The sequence below is a fragment of the Rousettus aegyptiacus genome, unplaced genomic scaffold, assembly GCF_014176215.1.
Source record: "Rousettus aegyptiacus isolate mRouAeg1 unplaced genomic scaffold, mRouAeg1.p scaffold_m13_p_6, whole genome shotgun sequence".
Lineage (NCBI taxonomy): Eukaryota > Metazoa > Chordata > Mammalia > Chiroptera > Pteropodidae > Rousettus > Rousettus aegyptiacus.
This window is the reverse complement of record NW_023416309.1, coordinates 46,796,651-46,814,936: the sequence shown is the minus strand read 5'-3', so window position 1 is coordinate 46,814,936 and position 18,286 is coordinate 46,796,651. Positions and strand designations below refer to the sequence as shown.

The window sequence follows — 18,286 nt, the reverse complement described above, 5'->3', positions numbered from 1 at the left end:
TAATTAAAAAGAAAAAATGTATTAAGGTAGAATAGCATAGTAGAAACTACCATAATCAAGAGATGGAAGTCAAAATCACCAGCAATGAGACACATCAACATTATGTATCTCTTGATATGATTCACTAGAAAGGTACTGCATCACCTCTGTTATATGAAAATTCATAATCTCAACCTAGTCATGAGAAAACACACAAACAAAATGAGTGATATGTTACATAATATCTGAGCAGTCTTCTTCAAAAATATCAATGTCATGAAAGAAAAAGAAAGAATTACCATCTGTCACAGGTTGGAGGAGACTACAGACACATGACTATTAAATGTAACGTGAGATTCTGAAACAGAAAAAAATAGCAGTGGAAAATTTGGTGAAATCAGAATAAAATTTATAGTTAACAGTAGTGTACCAATATTAATTTCTTGGTTTTGATCACTGAACAATGATTACGTAGGATGTTAATATTAGGGATAGGGGTCCCTCTGTACTGGTTTTGCAACTGTCCTATAAGTCTAAAATTTGTTCAAAATGAAAGCTTAAAAAAGATAAAGTTTAAAACAAAAACTATAGCATTATTATGAAATTTATAATGCATGGAGAAGTAAAAATATATGACAACTGCACAAAGAATAGCAGAAATATAAGTGTTTTATTTTAAGGATATATGTGAACTTGTGTAATATTTGAATGCGGACTTATGTAAACACTAGAGCAGGCACAAAAAAAATTAACAAAGATGTATAACTAATATGCCAACAGTTGAGATCAATGGAATTCAAAAAAAAAAAAAAATCCAAAGAAGGCATAAAGTAAGGGAACAAATGGCAGAAGTATATACCCAGAAGGTAGATTTGAACCAAATCATATTAACATAGTAACTATATTAAATATATATGGTATAAACCTTTCAAGTAAGGCAAAAACAGTCCAGACAGAAAAAAAAAAATGCACCACACCTAACTACATGTCGTCTATAAGAAACCATTATTTAAATATAAAGATACAAAAAAGTAAAAACAAAAGGGTGGGAAAAAAGATACACAATGCAAGCACCAATCAACAAGAACGCTGGAGTGAAAATATTTATATCAGAGAAAACAGAATTTAGAAAAAAAAATATTACCAGGAATGTTACCAGAGATAAAGTCAAACATTTAATAATAATGTAGCCTCATCAAAAAAAAATTTAAATCCTAAGTATATATATGACTAATAACAAACTTCCAAAATATAAGAAGCAAAAAATAATAGCACTAATGGGAGAAAGACAAATATATTACATTTGTATATTCCAACACTCATTTCTCACTAACTGATAAAATCGATAGGGATATAGAAGAAATGAATAACATCCACTAACTTGACCTTGCACCAAAAAACAACAGTATAATACACATTATTTTGTACTGCATATAGACCATTTACCAAGATAGACCATATTTTATAAATCAATAACAAAAAATATCTGAAAATATATCTCAAATACTTGGAAATTGAACAATCACTCCCAAATAACCCATGATTGAGAGAAGAAATAACAAGGGATATTTAGAAAATATTTTGAATTGAACAATAATGAAAACAGAACATTATCAAAATTGCATACTGCTGTGAAACTAGTGCTTAGAGGGAGATTTACAGCTACAAATTTATACATTAACTGACTCTTGAACAACATTGGTTAAGGGGTGCAAACCCCCTTGAAGTCCAAAATCCATGTAAAACTTTCGACTCCCTCAAACTACTTTTGTCCCTCATTATCAGGGCCCCCCACGGATGCTCTGTCCCTTATATAAAATGGTCAAAACAATGCATAGTTTACCTTCCACATTCATGGAATTCCAAACAGATAGAAAATACTGTTCGCCCTCAGTAGTTGTTGAATCCCTGAATTCAAAACCCAGGGATAAGAGGGGCCAACTGTTTACATATTGAAAAAATCCACATGTAAATGGACCCAAGCAGTTCAAATCCATGTTGTTCAAGGGTCAACTGTATAATGAAAAGAAAGGTCTGAAATCAATCTAACAATAAGAAAATAGACAAAGAAGATCATATTAAATTTAAAGAAATAAGAAACTAAATACTGAAGAGCGGAAAACAAAACAACAAAAAAGATATTAAGGGGAAAAAAACACTCAAATCAGTTTTTTTGAAAAGACCAATAAGATCGACACACCTCTAGCCAGCCTAATCAAGGAAAGAGAGATGACCCAAATTACCAATATCAGGAATGAAAGAGGGATATGATCACATATATTACAGACATTAAAAGAATAATGAAAGACTATCATGAACAAAATTCCAAAAAATTCAACAAATTATATAAAACAGACAAATGCTTTAAATTAGTAATTAAAACCCTTCCTACAAATAAAACCCTAATCCCATTTGTTTGTTTTGTAAGTTGTGGCCTTCCCTATACTAACATTGACTTGCATGAAGGATGCTTACATTTTTAAAATAACTCTTGTTCCTAAACTTACGGGGATATTTTTCAAACACTCAAAGCTTAGCTCTATAAAAATCACATCAAATTTTACTAAAATACATTTATTTATAAAACTACATAATTAAAAAGGGCTCGAAATACCTATCATAAGCTTGAATAGATTCAGGGACTTATGTCAGAATTTATACATTATTTAAATTTGTCCTGTAGGCTTAATTCTCTCTTCCATTGCAAAGACTTCAGTAGCTCTTCTAAGCAACTGCGTCTGCACCTAAACTACATGGACAACAGTGTCTATATTCTTTTGAATGAGTGGTGTGCAGTACGGTAACTGCCCTCCCTCTTCTCCACACCTCAGCAGTATGGAAAGTCAAGAGTATGGTAATCAAATCCTTCTCAGGAGACAAAGTGCTATTTTCTCTGTTCTCCTACTGCCTCCTTTAACAATCATAACTTTTCCAGTTTTTTGTTTTTAATGAAAGACTAGACAATTTGACAATAAGCTAATTTAACAACTCATTTCTAGGTCTGTAGGTTTCCTACTGAATCCCAGTCAAAAGGAGTTATAGATTAACAACTCTGAATTCCCTTTCCTGATTTCTTTTCCTACCAAACTAAGTTACTCATTAACACTTGTACAAAATACCCAAATGAGATCATTAAATGTTACCTGGACCATGAAAGCATTGTATCACCCCTGGAAATCCTGGGAGGATTTCAGGGACTAAGGGTTACAATTTGAGATAATATTGAAAAATGGGTAATATAGTATTGGGCTTCATTAAAATCACTTCAAGCCCCATTTATTGAAAACCTACCATTTATTGTCTTAATAGTTCACAGAAAATTACATAATTGGGAGTTAAAATCTCTAAGACTCTTCAAAATAAAAAAAAAAACCCACTCATTCTGTTCTTTGTATTTATATAACTATTGATTATATATTTTATTATATACTGATTCTATATAACTTGACTTATAAAATGTAATAACTGCTATACTGCAGAATCATAGAAAATCGATTTTTTATTTCAATAAATGTTACTGAGTCAAATGGGTTAAAAAATTTGTTAATTCTACTTTCTCATATATCTAAATACAGTGAGTTATTCTTTAAATTAGTAAAAATGATCTGGAGTCTCAAAAAACATACTTTAACATATCAGATCATTCTCCTAAGCAAAAAGGGTTATTATGGCAAATTCACATGAAATTGTATACTATTCAAATGTAGCATTTCGTTGTTTATACAATGTAGAAAGAATAGATTTTTTAAAAAATCCCTCTAACTTAGCTGTCTTGTAAAGAATAAATAAGGGGAAAGTCTTAAAGAAAAATCCTAAACCAGGCCATAATTCAATGAAGGAAAATAAATTGTAGGAATATTAGTAAGAGACAAAGATGGAGTTGATTTCTGGTTTCAAAGAGTAATCGTTTCCTTCCTAGAAGAATAAAAATTTTTTAAATTTCATTGTCCAGAGTTTCCCAAACTAAATTAATTATTCAAACTGACTACCTAATGGCCTTTACTCTAATCCACCCAGGCTAAAAAAATATTTACAAAAGCATGTCTCTAATATGAAACTCAAAAGGACCAGTTTGATGGGGAGGGAGTGGTTATTTCCTGTTTTCCCTCTGAAAACACGATTTCTTGACTCTTTTGGTATACAGTGAAGTCTCTTTAAAGATTACAAATCTTAAAAGTGGTATGGGCAGAATGAATGAACACTGATCTATAAAAGAAAGCAATAACTAAGGTTTTCATCATCTACTTAACACAAAAAGACATGCCTTATACAAAAGAAGAAAAGTAAATGAACATTACCAAATGTAGAGTTTTCGGGGCTACTCTCTGATATATTGCCTCTGGTTCTTCATATACTTACATTTATTGTCTGTTCAGTACCTTTTTACTGTTTTCACCCACATGAATATATCACTGGTATCGAATCACATGGCATTAATAGAGATGCCATTAATGCTTAAACAGATAGATGTTGATTATAACTTCCCTATAATGGCAGAAGCATAGCACATCCTTGCGTAATAGTTAAATTCCAAATATATTAAACTACACTATATATCAAAACCTTCTAATTTCTTACATTCTTCAAATACACTGAGCACAAATTGAAAGGCATAATTGAAAATGGTACTCATAAAATAGAATAAGCATTTAACATGAATAATATAAATCTAATATACATCTACAATAATGTGGATCTAATATGTACACGTGGAAGTTTAACAAAATGATAATTTGTATACATTTTGGACTGTAAATTCTCTTACGGGTTTCAGCAGTAAGTCAAATTATACTACAGGTGGTTTGGTTAACACTTTAAAAATATCAAATTTCCAGTTTACTTGATCTTTGTGCCTGGCTCTTATTTTGTAAACATTCTCAAAGGAGCTAAGGGTTTTAGGGATTTTATTTTAAAAGCAATAAAGATCTGCACCACAGAAAATAACTATTTCTGTCTTTCCTTTATAATAAAAGACAGCTCTCAAGATTTAAGAACAAATCTATAGTCATCGGAGAACTGCAAATCAAAACCACAATAAAATACCACTTCACACTCATGGAATGGCTATAATAAAAAGATAACAAGGATGTTGAGGATGCAGAGAAAATGGAACTCTCATACACTGCTGGTAGAAATGTTAAATGGTTCCGCCGCTTAGAAAAACAATCTAGTAGTTCCTCAAAATGTTAAACATAAAGTTGCCACATGACGCAGTAATTCCACTTCTAGATACATACTCATGAGAAATGAAAACAAATGTCCACACAAAAACTTGTACAAAAATATTCATAGTAATTTTACTGATAATAGCCAGAAAGTGAAAATAACCCAGATGTTAAACAAAACCTATGAACAGATAAACAAAATGTGGTATATTCACACAATGGAATATATTCAGCAATAAAAAGAAATGAAGTACTGATACATGCTATGACCTGGAAGAATTCTGAAAACATGCTAAATGAAAGAAGCCAATCACCGAGACCACATTTTGTATGATTTCATTTATGTGTAATGTCCAGAATAGGAAAATCTACAGAAACAGAAAGTAGATTCGTGTTTGACCAGCACTAAGGGATTGGGAGAAAATAGGAGTTGGGTGACTGTTAAAGGGTACAGAGTTTCTTTTTAGAGTGATAAAAATGTTCTAAAATTGTTTGTGATGGTGGCACAACTCTGAACATGCTAAAAACCACTGAATTTAAATGCATGAATTATATGGCATATGAGTTATGTCTTAAGTTGTTAACATCCTCCCCCTTCAAAAAAAAAAAAAGAACCCATTTCATTGGGTTACTTTAAGAATTTAATGAGATAATATACGTAAAGTATACATGTAAGAACAGTGTATGGTACGTGACACAGTGTGTTCAAACAACAGCTATTCTTATTATTACGATTATGTTATTTTTATGGACCTTTATTTTATTGTTCCCTGTAAGTAATATACTTTTGCAGTGTTTGCCCCAAATCCACGCATCTAAGTTAAACCTTACAAATCTTAACTCCTTAAAAAATATTAAGTTTTATATTTAAAAGTAGTTTACTTTCTACCTGATGCCCTGCTTGGAATAAAATAACTAACATTTAAGTTAGTATTTTACAGAAATACAGAAATTACCAAACTTTAACAATGTCACTAATGGCGGGAGGATGCTCATTAAAAACAAATTCTATGGTTAGCTTTTAAAATTACAAATTTAGGAATAAAGGTCAAAAATAGGCAGCCATGAATATCAACAATTTAAATAAAATTTGCCAATTTTAAAAAATATATTCGCTTTATAGTAAAAATGCTTAAATATCTTATATGGTCAAGAACAACCAAAGTAAATTTAAAATCCTATGAAATAATTTCTTGCTTAAGAAATATGTGTTAATTCCCAGGTAATCTGATAACATCTCTACGGGGGGGGGGGGGGGAAGAATCCTTAAAGAGAGACTTCTTATGACCTAAAGCCTAGTACAATACATACACAAAACAACAAGACAGGAAATAACATTTTTTATTTCCATATAAAAAGTCAGCGCTTCTTCTTTCTCTAACAGCCTCTAATTCTATTCCACAATGAACCATACATACAGGTCAAATTTTGACTGAATCTGGTATGAAATCTAAAGTCTTTCAACAACCACATCCCTATGTGAAGACATGGAAAGGAGCATGTCCACTCAAATTCCTGGGAATATTTTAATATCTCATGAATGAGTCATATTCTGTGAGTTCAGTGCACTGCTTGAGAAAATCTATCATGGATTTTCTAAGTACATTTAATTAAACCAAAATTAAACTAAGATTTTAAGTGTCTAGTTAGAGTTAAATGTAGTAGAACACCATAATGTAAAATTTAAACTGCATCTTTTTCAAAGTTGGATAAAATTTAAAAAATACCCACAGATTCTCTCTCTACCATGTTGTAGAGCCTAAAAACAGAAAGTTTCCTTTATCACCCTGTATAAGACCAATGCTCAAAGCAACAATAAATTTTAATTCACCTGTTTTATTCAGAATAAATCTGTCTTTCATAAAACAAGAAAAACTTTCCTTAAAATGTTGCATAATCAATATGTGTCAATTTTTAAAAATCTTACAAAAAGGACCCACAGACAATACCTTTGTCAATTTCCCAAAATTGATAAGTCGGTGACTTACTATATTCTAAATGTTTCTAAAATTTTCCATAATTAAAAATATTAAAACAATAATTTTTTTACTGACTTGTTTACACATGTATATTTCCTATTTTTTTATCCTACTACCATTCTTTTAAAAATATTTCATTGTTTCATTACAATTTAGCTTTATAACAAAAACTGGAGTGAAATCTACCAAGATGCTAACAACATTTACTGTATTATACTTTTCTGTATTCTTGGATTGTTTTTGAAGAACATGTGAGTACTTCCAAAATGAAAAAAAACGTTATTCAATTTTCACGACACTGCTTTTTCAAAAGACTCTGATATGGCAATTTTTTGTAGTAACTTAGGTAGAACAGTGATGTGAATCAAAACAAACATTTTTCGGGTAAAGAAAAGAAAGTCAGAGAATGGGAAAATGTAGCTTTAATGCATCTAATAAAATTATGTGTGTAAAAATAGGCGGCAACAATTTAAAAACTGGCAAACATCTTTTTTCTTCTTCAAATTCACTTTTTCTTCAATGGAAAAAAAAGATTAGGTCTGTATGAAAAAAGTATAATCACATCTATATTCTAACTCACTTTCTTAAGTCTATAAAACATCTCAAATCCTGTACTATTAAAATTGCTAAAACTGAATAAATTAAACCATAAAGAAGATGAAATTTAGGCAATTATCAGGTATTTTCTAACAAGGAAAAGCACTCAACTAAATTATTTAGCATAATAAATACTACAAATAATAGTAAACCAAGGCCTCTTACCAATTTCAGCAGGTAGTTGTTTGATTTTGTTCTCTCGAATGCTAAGCATGCTGAGTTTTGACAGGTTTTTGATGTCCTTTTCCACAGTAGTTATACGATTAAAGCGAAGGTAAAGAGTGGTAAGAGAATCTAGCCTATATACCACTGAAGGAATTTCTCTCAGTTTATTATGCCGTAAATCAAGCATCCGCAGCTTCTTCAAGTTATCAAGGGAGTCAGGCAAACTGGTAAGTGAATTTTCACTAAGAGCCAGTGTCATGAGATTTACTAGACAGCCCACTTCTGCTGGGAGGGACTGCAATTTGTTGCTATACAAATAAAGTTCTGTTAATTGAGTCAACTCTTTGATTGATGATGGCAATATGTGTATAGACCTCTTGGATAAGTCCAAACGCATTGAATTCTCTTCCCGACATTTGTTGAGCTCTTTAATCACCTCTGCATTGCTAGATTTTTTTCTAGTCCCAGGTGCTGGATTTGGCCGTTTGATAGTATTATCAACAGAAAAAGCCACCCCTGGCTGGGCAGCACTGGAGTCCTTCTTTCCATCTTTGGCATCTTTCCCTTTGGTTTTAGGTTCTTTTTCTTTGCTCTCTTTCCCAAAACCTCCAGAGGCTTTTGCCTCCTTTTCTCTTTCCTTGGCTGATGGTACTTTGGGATCTTTCTCTTTAGAGTCTTTTTCTTTTCCTAAACTACTACTCATGGTGACTCAAGCTTAGGCAAAAACTACATGAAATCCTTTTATTTTATTTGCCAACAAAACCTGAAATTCAAAGATGAAGAGACTGAGACACTACAGAATCAAAAGAGGTGTTGGCTTGAAGAAGTAATCGCCATGGAGTAACAGCCACCTGTTACATGGTGGATCTAAAAGCACTATGCCCATTTCTGATAACTCATTCCAATTGGTAAAATGGTGCCAGTCAATCACTGATTCATCAGAATTCCTGAAATATAATAGAGAGAGAGTATTAATACTTTAGACTCTAATTTATATTAAGCAAATAGACTCTGAAAAACAATCATACTGATAAATTTGCCATTTTCCTATGATCTGATATAGTATTTATCAAACACCTATTATGCAAAATTCATTGAAAAACTAAATAAGGTGGGCCCTATCTTCAAAGTATTTACAACCTAACAGAAAGACGATAAAAATTCAAGTTGCTGTAGTAAAAAACTTTGTAACAGCTGAAAAGGGGGAGAAGTCACAACTGCAGCTGATTATTGAGTATTCTCTATTTACAAGCAAGCACTATTATAAGGAATTTACAGATATTAACTCATTTAATACATTTTTACAGCTCTATGAGATAAACTGTTATTTTCATTGTATAAATAGGGACATTGAAGTACAAAAATATTTTTAAGTAACTAGTTTTGTGATCCTGAAAAAGTGACAGAGCTGAGATTCCAATGGAGGTAGATTCCACTGCTTATGTTCCTGACCACTACAACTGAAACTGCTCTATCTGCGACTAATTACCAGACAGCTTTAAGTAACAGAAAGGATTTCAAAGGTGATGATGACAGAATGGAGAGCAGTCTGTTGAAAGAACAAAATGAGCAAAGTGAAAAACATATGTGTGTGGAGAACAACAATTAGTGCAGGAAAAGGGGTATTAAGAATGTACACTTAAATAAACTCTCCAGGTGATTCTAACGCAGGTAGATGTGGGTAAAATTTACACACCTCAAATTTTTATTAACTTTCACAAAAGCAATATATTTTGATATAAATAATGAGTATATTTTTCATATATACTATTATTTTTCTGTTAGGATCTATATTTTTATTAAATAAAAATGTAATAACATTTTTGAGTGTCAAAAAGTTAAACACGCCCATTCCCCATCCTGAACACATCAGTTCTAAAGCAACTGAGTATTACAGAACAAGGTGGGCATCCACCCCAGCGAGAGCACAAGGTGAAAAGTAGAAACGCCCCACAGAAGAAAGTCAGAGCCCAGGCAGACTAAAGAAGTTAGAAGTACAGAAAACCTACCCCATCAGAAATTTCTGAGCCTAGGTGAGATGAGAAAGATAATCCCATAAAGGGGCAGCTCATTTGGGGGATATGAGAGCCCAAGCAGGACAAAGTGGCCATCGACATATGTTGGCAATTTACAAGAGGTATCAGAGGCCAAGTGAGGTGGGGATGGTGTTCTCACAGGGGATGGTTCAGAATGGAGAATGAGACCCTGCCTGAATGGGCTGAGAACATCCACAGATAGTGACGGACCAGTGGGAGATACTGGAATGTAAGAGGGGTCAGTGAGAAAGGGCTGGATGGTTAAGTGGCACGGCAGGGAGAATTAAGAATACGAGTAAGGTAAAGAGGGCATCCATGAAGACAAATACTGTGCTAAAAAGTGGGCAGACAATTCACAGAAGGAAATACTTAAATGCCCAATAAGTATTGTTTCAAAGCTATTCAATACCACTAGTAATTAGGGAAATATGAAGAGACAGTACTGCCATCAGGTTGGTAAGTATAAACTCTGATAAAACCAACTGCTGTTAGAGAATATGGAGCTGAAAAAACTCTCACTCTGCTGGTAAAAGTATCAAGTATTAAAAATACTTTGGAAAGCAATTTGGCAAATAACAAATTAATTTGAAAATACCCATATCTACAAATTAGATCCTCAAGTAGTGTTATTCCCATTAACAGACGAGTTAGCCAAGATTTATGGAAGTCAAATTATTTGCCCAATAACCTGGCATGAATCTCACACCACCACCAACTAGTAACAGCAGATATTTGAGTACTTAGTACACGACAGGCACCGTGCTAAGTGCTTTTAGCTGTTATCTCATTAAGTCCTTGCAATAATTCTGAGGCAGGGTAATCCCCATTTACAGATAATGAAACTGAGGCTCAAAAGGAATCAAATGATTTGTCAAAGAACACACGACTAGAACTGGCAAAATCACAGGACTAACACAGTTCTAACTCCAAATCCATGTCTTAACCACTATACTATTTCAGAATATATTAGATATTAAAAAAATCATATAAGTAATCAGGATTAGATCCATAAAGCAAGGAAATGTTTTGACAGAACAGGATTTGGAAAGGTAAGATTGCTTTCTACAGCCTGAGGAAACACTAGCTAAAAAGAGCCAATAAAATACTAAAGAAAATCTTAAATATCTTAAAAAAATTATCCCCCTCCCCATCTAAGACCTAATCCAATAGGCCATACTAGTTGTTTACTGATCATTCTGGCATTTAAAAGAGAAATTTCTTCCAATAATATATTATTATATGTCTCAATGCCTAATCCATATAACCTTGAGTTCAATTATTTTTACTGAGTGGTATCTCTCCGAAACTATGATAAAAAGAATATATTTCATAAATTGGTTTAAACGCAGCACCATAGAGTTTAACTCTGTAGTCATTTAGGTCCACTCTTCCATTAAGAGTGGAATATATACATAAATGTTTCCATAACTGACCACTAGGGAAGTGATGATGTAACTCAATTTAGAAAAGAACCTGACTCATGCATCCTTGGTCCACACACGTTTTTAAAAACTAGCAATGATTATTCCTTAGTAGTAATATTAAGAATACATGCATATTTTAAAACTATTTTTCTCTTGCCTAGGAGAATAATTCAGATTAGTGGGTATGGGGGGTACTGGATGTCCAGAGAATTATTTGGGGAGTTTCATCTATTTCAAATTTGACCCATCTTAAATCTAATTCAATCTCTAAATTCAATTCTCATGTCATATAGCGCTATTACCTAGTTATTGCTATCTCAAAAGGAAGTGATTAAGAGTAATATATAGAAAAGAAAATACAGTAAAAAAAAAAAAAAAAAAAAGACTAAAAGACCTGGAGCTGTAGATCTGGGTTCCAAATCCCTTGATAAATTCTAATATAACCTTGAGCAAATGCTATTTCTAAACCTGTCTCTTTTAATCTAAAAAACAAGTTTGGGGGCTAGATGGTCTCATAGGTACCTTCAAGCTCTAAAACTCTTGCTAAATCTTAACAGAAAGTAGTTCCAAAGACCAATTTGGGTGTTCCAATACATAGTAGGTACTCAAAAATTACTTTCACAATGGAAGATCAATTCTAATAAACTATCCAGGTCAAAACACAAACCCTTCAGATTATAGACAAGATACTACCATAACTAATTATATTCTGAGTATATCTACATACTAGGACAGCAGTTACCATTTATGTATATTAAAAAGCTTATTGGGTCCCCATGGTTACACATAATCATGACTGTCATGGAAACACATGTTTTGGGGTACTGAAAATGTTCAGTAAAAAATTCTCAGCATTTCCCAAAATCTATTTCTACAACATCTAGTTCCATGGTCAAACAGATTTAGGATAAGGTATGTTTCAAACAAAATTATATTGCATCTTTATAGCAGAAATTATCAGTGCTTTTAATATAATAGAGTACTTTGTGAATATATGAGATTTCTCAAATTTGGTTATATACTAGTTATACAGATTCTTCATATTAAAGATATTAATACCTTCTGTGTACTGTGAGGATATTAATATATGTCACAAATATTTCCTGTTGATGGTTTTTCTTGTAACTTAATCATATCATTCATAATTATACATATAAAATATTAAAAGTCTAGAAGACTAGCCATTAAATGATAGCAATGTTTATCTTTGGGTTTCAGGATAGTTGACTTTTACCTCTGTATTACTTTTAAAATGTATACAATAAGTATTCACTTCCTTCATAATCAGGGAGGGGGGGGAAGCCATTTCCATTTTGAAACAGAAAAAAATTCTAACAGTGATAGCTTGGTTATGATGATTTTTAAACTGAGAAAGGATAAAGTTAATTAAAAATTTATTTATAAAGAAAACCTGAATGTATAATACGAGGTCAACATAATATCAAAACCCATTTAAATCCGTCCATGATATTATGTCTACTGTGATGGAAGTTCTCTCTTGTCATAGTGATGAATAAACTGTGTGGACTGCAAAAAAAAAAAAAAAAAAAAATCAGTCCATGATAGTCCACAAAGAACTAAATATATCCAGCACTTCAGATGTGAATTATAATATACATTGTTATCACAAGAGATATTCAAAAGTGCATGGAATGATGAGATTCACTGAAGTTATAAACCAAGATTTTGGATATTGGCAGTTCAGAAAACCAGTTTTTTCCCCAATTAAAATATTTAAACTTTTATAAACATAAAAACTGTATTTTCATTCGGTCAACTTTAATACATACTAAGTGCCATGCACTGTTCAAGATGCTAAGTATGCAATGATAACAAGGCACAGTCCTTGCCTGTCAGCTTACAAACAAGTGGAAAAGGCAAGAATATAGTGTGGTAAGAGCTGTTGAAGCACAAAAAGGCGGCACTTAAAGCAGCCTTGGAGGTTGGGAGAATCAGTAAAGGCTTCTTAAAAGAGATAACAGCTAAGCAGAAACCAACTTAGAGGGTAGGAGGGGGTCAGGAATCCTGAAGTCATCCTGACTCCTCTCTCTTTCAACTCAGTACCTAAGAAAGAACACAGATTTCACCAAATCCCATTCATTCTTCTCCCCAAATCTCTCCTGACTCTTCAACTTCTCTTCATTCTCACTGGCACTCCCCTGCCCCAGGATACACTGAATTCCCTCCTCTAATAGCTTTGTAACTGGACTTATAACATCCACTCCCCTGTCTTATTCCTAACTTAATCACTACACTAATTAGAGTGATCTTTCAAATACTCAAATTTAATCGGGTTACTGTCCAACTTAAAACACTTGGTGGAGAGAGTGGGTGACTCCCACAAAAATAGCCCTCAGGATAAAACCCAAAATTCTTAGCAGTAATTACCAAGCCTTTCAAGATTTGGCCCCTGCTTGCTTCTGCTACAACTGATATTAACCAACTAGCACCCTCTGGTGAGATCCCACAGCAGGTTGTGCTATTTCTTGCCCCTAGGACTTTGGAGAAGCTATTTACTTCTGCCAGAAACACAAGTTTACAGTTCTTAACTGAGTTAACTCCCATGTACTCTTCAGTCCTCAGCTCAGAAGTCTGAGAATCCTTTCCTGATTACTCAAAAGCCTTTCTGAATACCCACTCCTCCATGCTCCCACTTAAAACTTCCCCTATCAGAATATGTATCACACTGTATTACACTTGTCAGATTAGTTGTCTGATTCCCTCATTTAAAGTAATGAGAAAATAGGGACCCTTCTTTTTCAGTTGTATCCTATTGCATCTTAGTACTCAGAAATAATGCCTAGCACATACGGTAGTTATATTTATTGAAAGAATTATAAATATTTAACTTGGTTTTACCTACCTTATTAGATAGCAGGCTCCTTACAAAGAAGCAATTTTTACTCTATATAAACTGCTCTACAACTTAAAAATACTATGAACTTTTAATTAAGCGCACAGTAAGTACTCAATAAACATTGGTTGAAGACAGTTGAACAATAAACCTTATCTCATGCATAGTTTTCCTATATTTCACTTAAAAATAACTCTCATTCTAATTTTGATATGAATACCTAAAGGCAAGATTTCATTTATATTTTCCTTTGTTTCTGAACAAATACTCATTCTTTTAAGTAACTTAAATTACAAAAATAAACTGCTCTCCCCTCCAAAGCACATAAAGCTATATATTTTTGCAGTTTAGGAGTTAAAAAAAGAAAAAAGGAATCCTCAATATTGGAAGACCCAAGATCAAGAAAGCACCCCAACTCAACATGCTCAAGGACAAGTCATGTTCTCAGAGAAATAAAAAACACATCCTTAGCAGCATGAGTAACCTGAGGTAAGAGTAGTTTTCATGGAGGCTAAAGAAATAGCTGTGTGTGTGGGGGGGGGGAAGGGGGGTGAGGGTTGGGGGGGGAGCCTCTATACTAATTCACATTTATTGGAACTATGACATGAGTCTATATAACTCACAATACCTTCAAATTCATTTGCTCAACTTTTTTTCTCTTTGATGAGGAGGCAAGATGAAATAGTTTGGCCTGACATGGATAAAGAAAGGGCTAATTGAATTTATGCAGTTGCAAATATTAGCAAATATATGAGAGCTTTTCAGGAATTCTGTGTTCCTTCTTATAAGAAAGCATAAGACTTACTTTGTAATTTTGATTCTGGGCAAACAAAAATTTTGAGCAAAGAACTGAAAATTCCTGTTTACCCAACCCACAATATAAGCTATAATTGAGATTACAGCTCTCTTGTACAACACTTCAACTCACCATTTTTATAAATTACAAGACTCTCCAGCAAATTCTCAAATTAAAAGGCAGGAGTGGGGTAGGGGAGACTTAAATGCCTCAATATAACTTATGATATAATAGTAAACATCAAATAAACTGACCAAACTGTATCTGAAATGTTCTTATGCCACAAACACTCTCTAAAAAAGATTTACCTCTAAATATTGCTCAAACTGCCTTTCTTGCCAAGGAACTCGAAACATTTCACACACGACATAAGTATTTCCAAAATACACTTTACTCTTCATTTACCATAGGCAAATTGGCAATAAATCAAATAGTTGGTTATTTAATTATGAGTATAAAGCAAAAGACAGAAAATGTAATTTCCATCTTAGGTTAATCGCACTAAGATGACTATAGTGTTCAATAAAATATTTTCAACTTAAAAGACAAATGATTTTCAGTACTTTTAATCTAAAAATTAAAGTTAATTACATTTAAGTGCTGTGTTTTTGTGTATAAATTCACACATTCCTTCACTAGGTGTTATCTGATTATATATCTTTTCCATTACTCACTCTATAAACTATTTATCAGTAACTGTCAGAAAAAATATAAACAAAAATAAATGTACTATATACGTAACAAGATTAGAGGAGTGTGTGGTCTCAAGGTAGGTATCTTATACATTTAAGAATCAGTATTTAGAAAGTTGCCATGATGATAAAACAAATAACCTTTCTCACATTTATATAGTGCATTTTGAGACTATTTAGATGAAGACCATATGCTCAACTAATTATTTTATTTATCTACTTATCCTGACAGTTGTTAAAATAGGATTTACATAATGCACTTGGGGCTTGAAAAATGTAATCTCACTTATTTCTGTATTAAATTTAAATATCCCAGAGCAAAAAGTCTTTCCCATAAAAGATCAAAAGAAACAGAGCAGCCAGGCCCAATTTAACTTACTGTCAATAAAGAATTTCTCCCATCAGAAGCTATTCAAAGAAAGGCAGCTCTTGCTTGTATTTTTGAATATACATAAAAAGATATTTTTTTATTTTTGTAATTTATCACTTTAAACCCCAACAGTTCCCAACTGTATGTACTATCTACTACCTTATGACTATTATCACAAAATATGATTCCCACAAAGTTTACAAAAGCTGTGATGTCAAATTTCCTATACCACAGATGTAAATCAGTTAGTAATTTGTAGGTAGTAGCAAGTGATGTATTATTTAAATTGTGCCAGAATGGGAAAAAAACATGATTTGGCAATATTTAATTTTAATTACTCTCGGAAGCAACTCAAATATTATCAAATTATTAGTTATAAAAACTGGATAATGGTAAAGTCTAGAAAGAGATGGACAAATTAATAAATTGTTTTTACTTTTAGCACATGAATCTACCATTTGTGGATTATCGATTTCCAAAGAATATGAATAAAATATAGCAAAACTCCAATTATATTAAATTTCAATTTTCTTTGATGAAACAAAAATCTTCCAAGATCTTGACACAGGACTCTTATTATTATATTGATTATTACTATATATATGAAAAGGTCAGGGCTAACAGTTCCAGTTGAGAAAAGGCCAGAGAAATTTTTTACATTTTTGTGCATGAATAATTAGACATGCATTAAGGCATTACTCTCAGAGCTAACTCCACAAGAATTATATAGCTGACTTTTTTTTAAGTCCTTCCTTTTTTGTACCATAAAAATCTTTAAACTGAAACATTTAACTTTAATATCCATTTACAGATATTACAATTAGTGCAGATCAACTCAGTCCTTTTTTTAATTAACAAAATAAGCTGGCAAAAGTATGTTTTATCAAACACCTTTACAACCGAACTTTCCTGAACAATGTATATAAACTAGTAGATTTCAATCTTTACAGTTAGTTTCTAATCACTTTTGGTATCTGGTTCTCATAGACATAATGCTGCAAAGTTTGGGTTGATAGACATAATGCTGCAAAGTTTGGGTTGCACAATATCCTGGGGGAAATGTTTAAAATTATTTCCACTAAAGTTTTTAAGCCATATATACAAGCATCATGGAAATGTTTATATAACAGTTGTTAAATAAAAATTTACTAAATTTTAAGAAAAATTAAAATTTTGTGTTTCCAAAAAAGTGACTCCATTTTTAAAGTCGTTTTTCTCAAGCCCTAAAATAATTCTTGCTTTTCATGCCTTACTTATATCCTAAAACATTACCACCTGATTTATGTCATTCACTCACTGACCATAATTATATTTGATCATCTTTAGGTCCTTAAAGCCCAATGCGTAGCCTGACACAGTCTCATATATTTTGGGGCGTCACTAAACTTTGCTCCTGTCCCAGATACTCATGTTCTAAGTGTACTACTATAAGCTATTACATAACAGGAGGTGGGGAAAATTAAAAAATACTGCAGCACTACAAGCCATTTAGCATGCTGAGTTCCCACAGTTGTTCAGTGGGTGTTCTGAAACTAGGCCATATTTCTAGTATTAAGAATTTCAAATCACTACTTCCAAAGTACAGAAATAACTGTCTTTGAGATTAAATCATAAAACCTTACTATTTTAAGCTGCCTAGTATGTAAGCACCTCATTTCTGAGTTTATAACTGTAATTAATACATGGCAGAAAAAATAATATTTGTTTTAGCAACAAAATAATTAACTCTTCTACCTATCCTTATATATTCATAGAATTCAATAGATTACAATATTAAGATAAAATGCAATTTATTTGAACCAGAACTAAAGCAAAAATTTATTTCAGAAGATATATAATACGAAATTGATTTAAATATAATCTATTTCAGGTCACTCAATCTGTTAGTACATACGTCTAGCAAAGAAGTAATTATGACCTCCAATCTAATTTTACCAGTCCAGGTTACCAGGAAATGCCAAGAGAATAAAGCTTACTCTCTTTAACAGAAAAAGTAAGAGTTGCAGAAATATGCCATTTTGTCATAGCATTGCAACAATTATGTTTTCATTCAACAAGGATGAAGAAAAACAAGTTGTTACTCAATTTTACATATTTCACAGAAAGTAAACAAAGAAACACATGACAGGTATAAAATCTACTTCTCCAAATTGTAAGGTCATAATAGTATACTGCACTGATTCTGTACAGCAGATTATTTGCTTCTACTTAATTTTACTTAATAAATAC

General features: G+C 32.3%; 1 protein-coding gene across 4 annotated transcripts in view; it reads right to left on the bottom strand.

Annotated features, from left to right (window-relative positions):
- SHOC2 (SHOC2 leucine rich repeat scaffold protein) overlaps positions 1 to 18,286 on the bottom strand; it is a 65,302-nt gene that overhangs the window by 39,482 nt on the left and 7,534 nt on the right. For all 4 annotated transcript variants that reach the window (XM_016145724.2, XM_016145723.2, XM_036223701.1 and 1 more), the window contains one exon: positions 7,886 to 8,832. In XM_016145724.2, coding sequence (XP_016001210.1) covers positions 7,886 to 8,588 — 703 coding nt within the window. In that variant the 5' untranslated portion in view covers positions 8,589 to 8,832. The remainder of the gene's footprint in view (positions 1 to 7,885; positions 8,833 to 18,286) is intronic.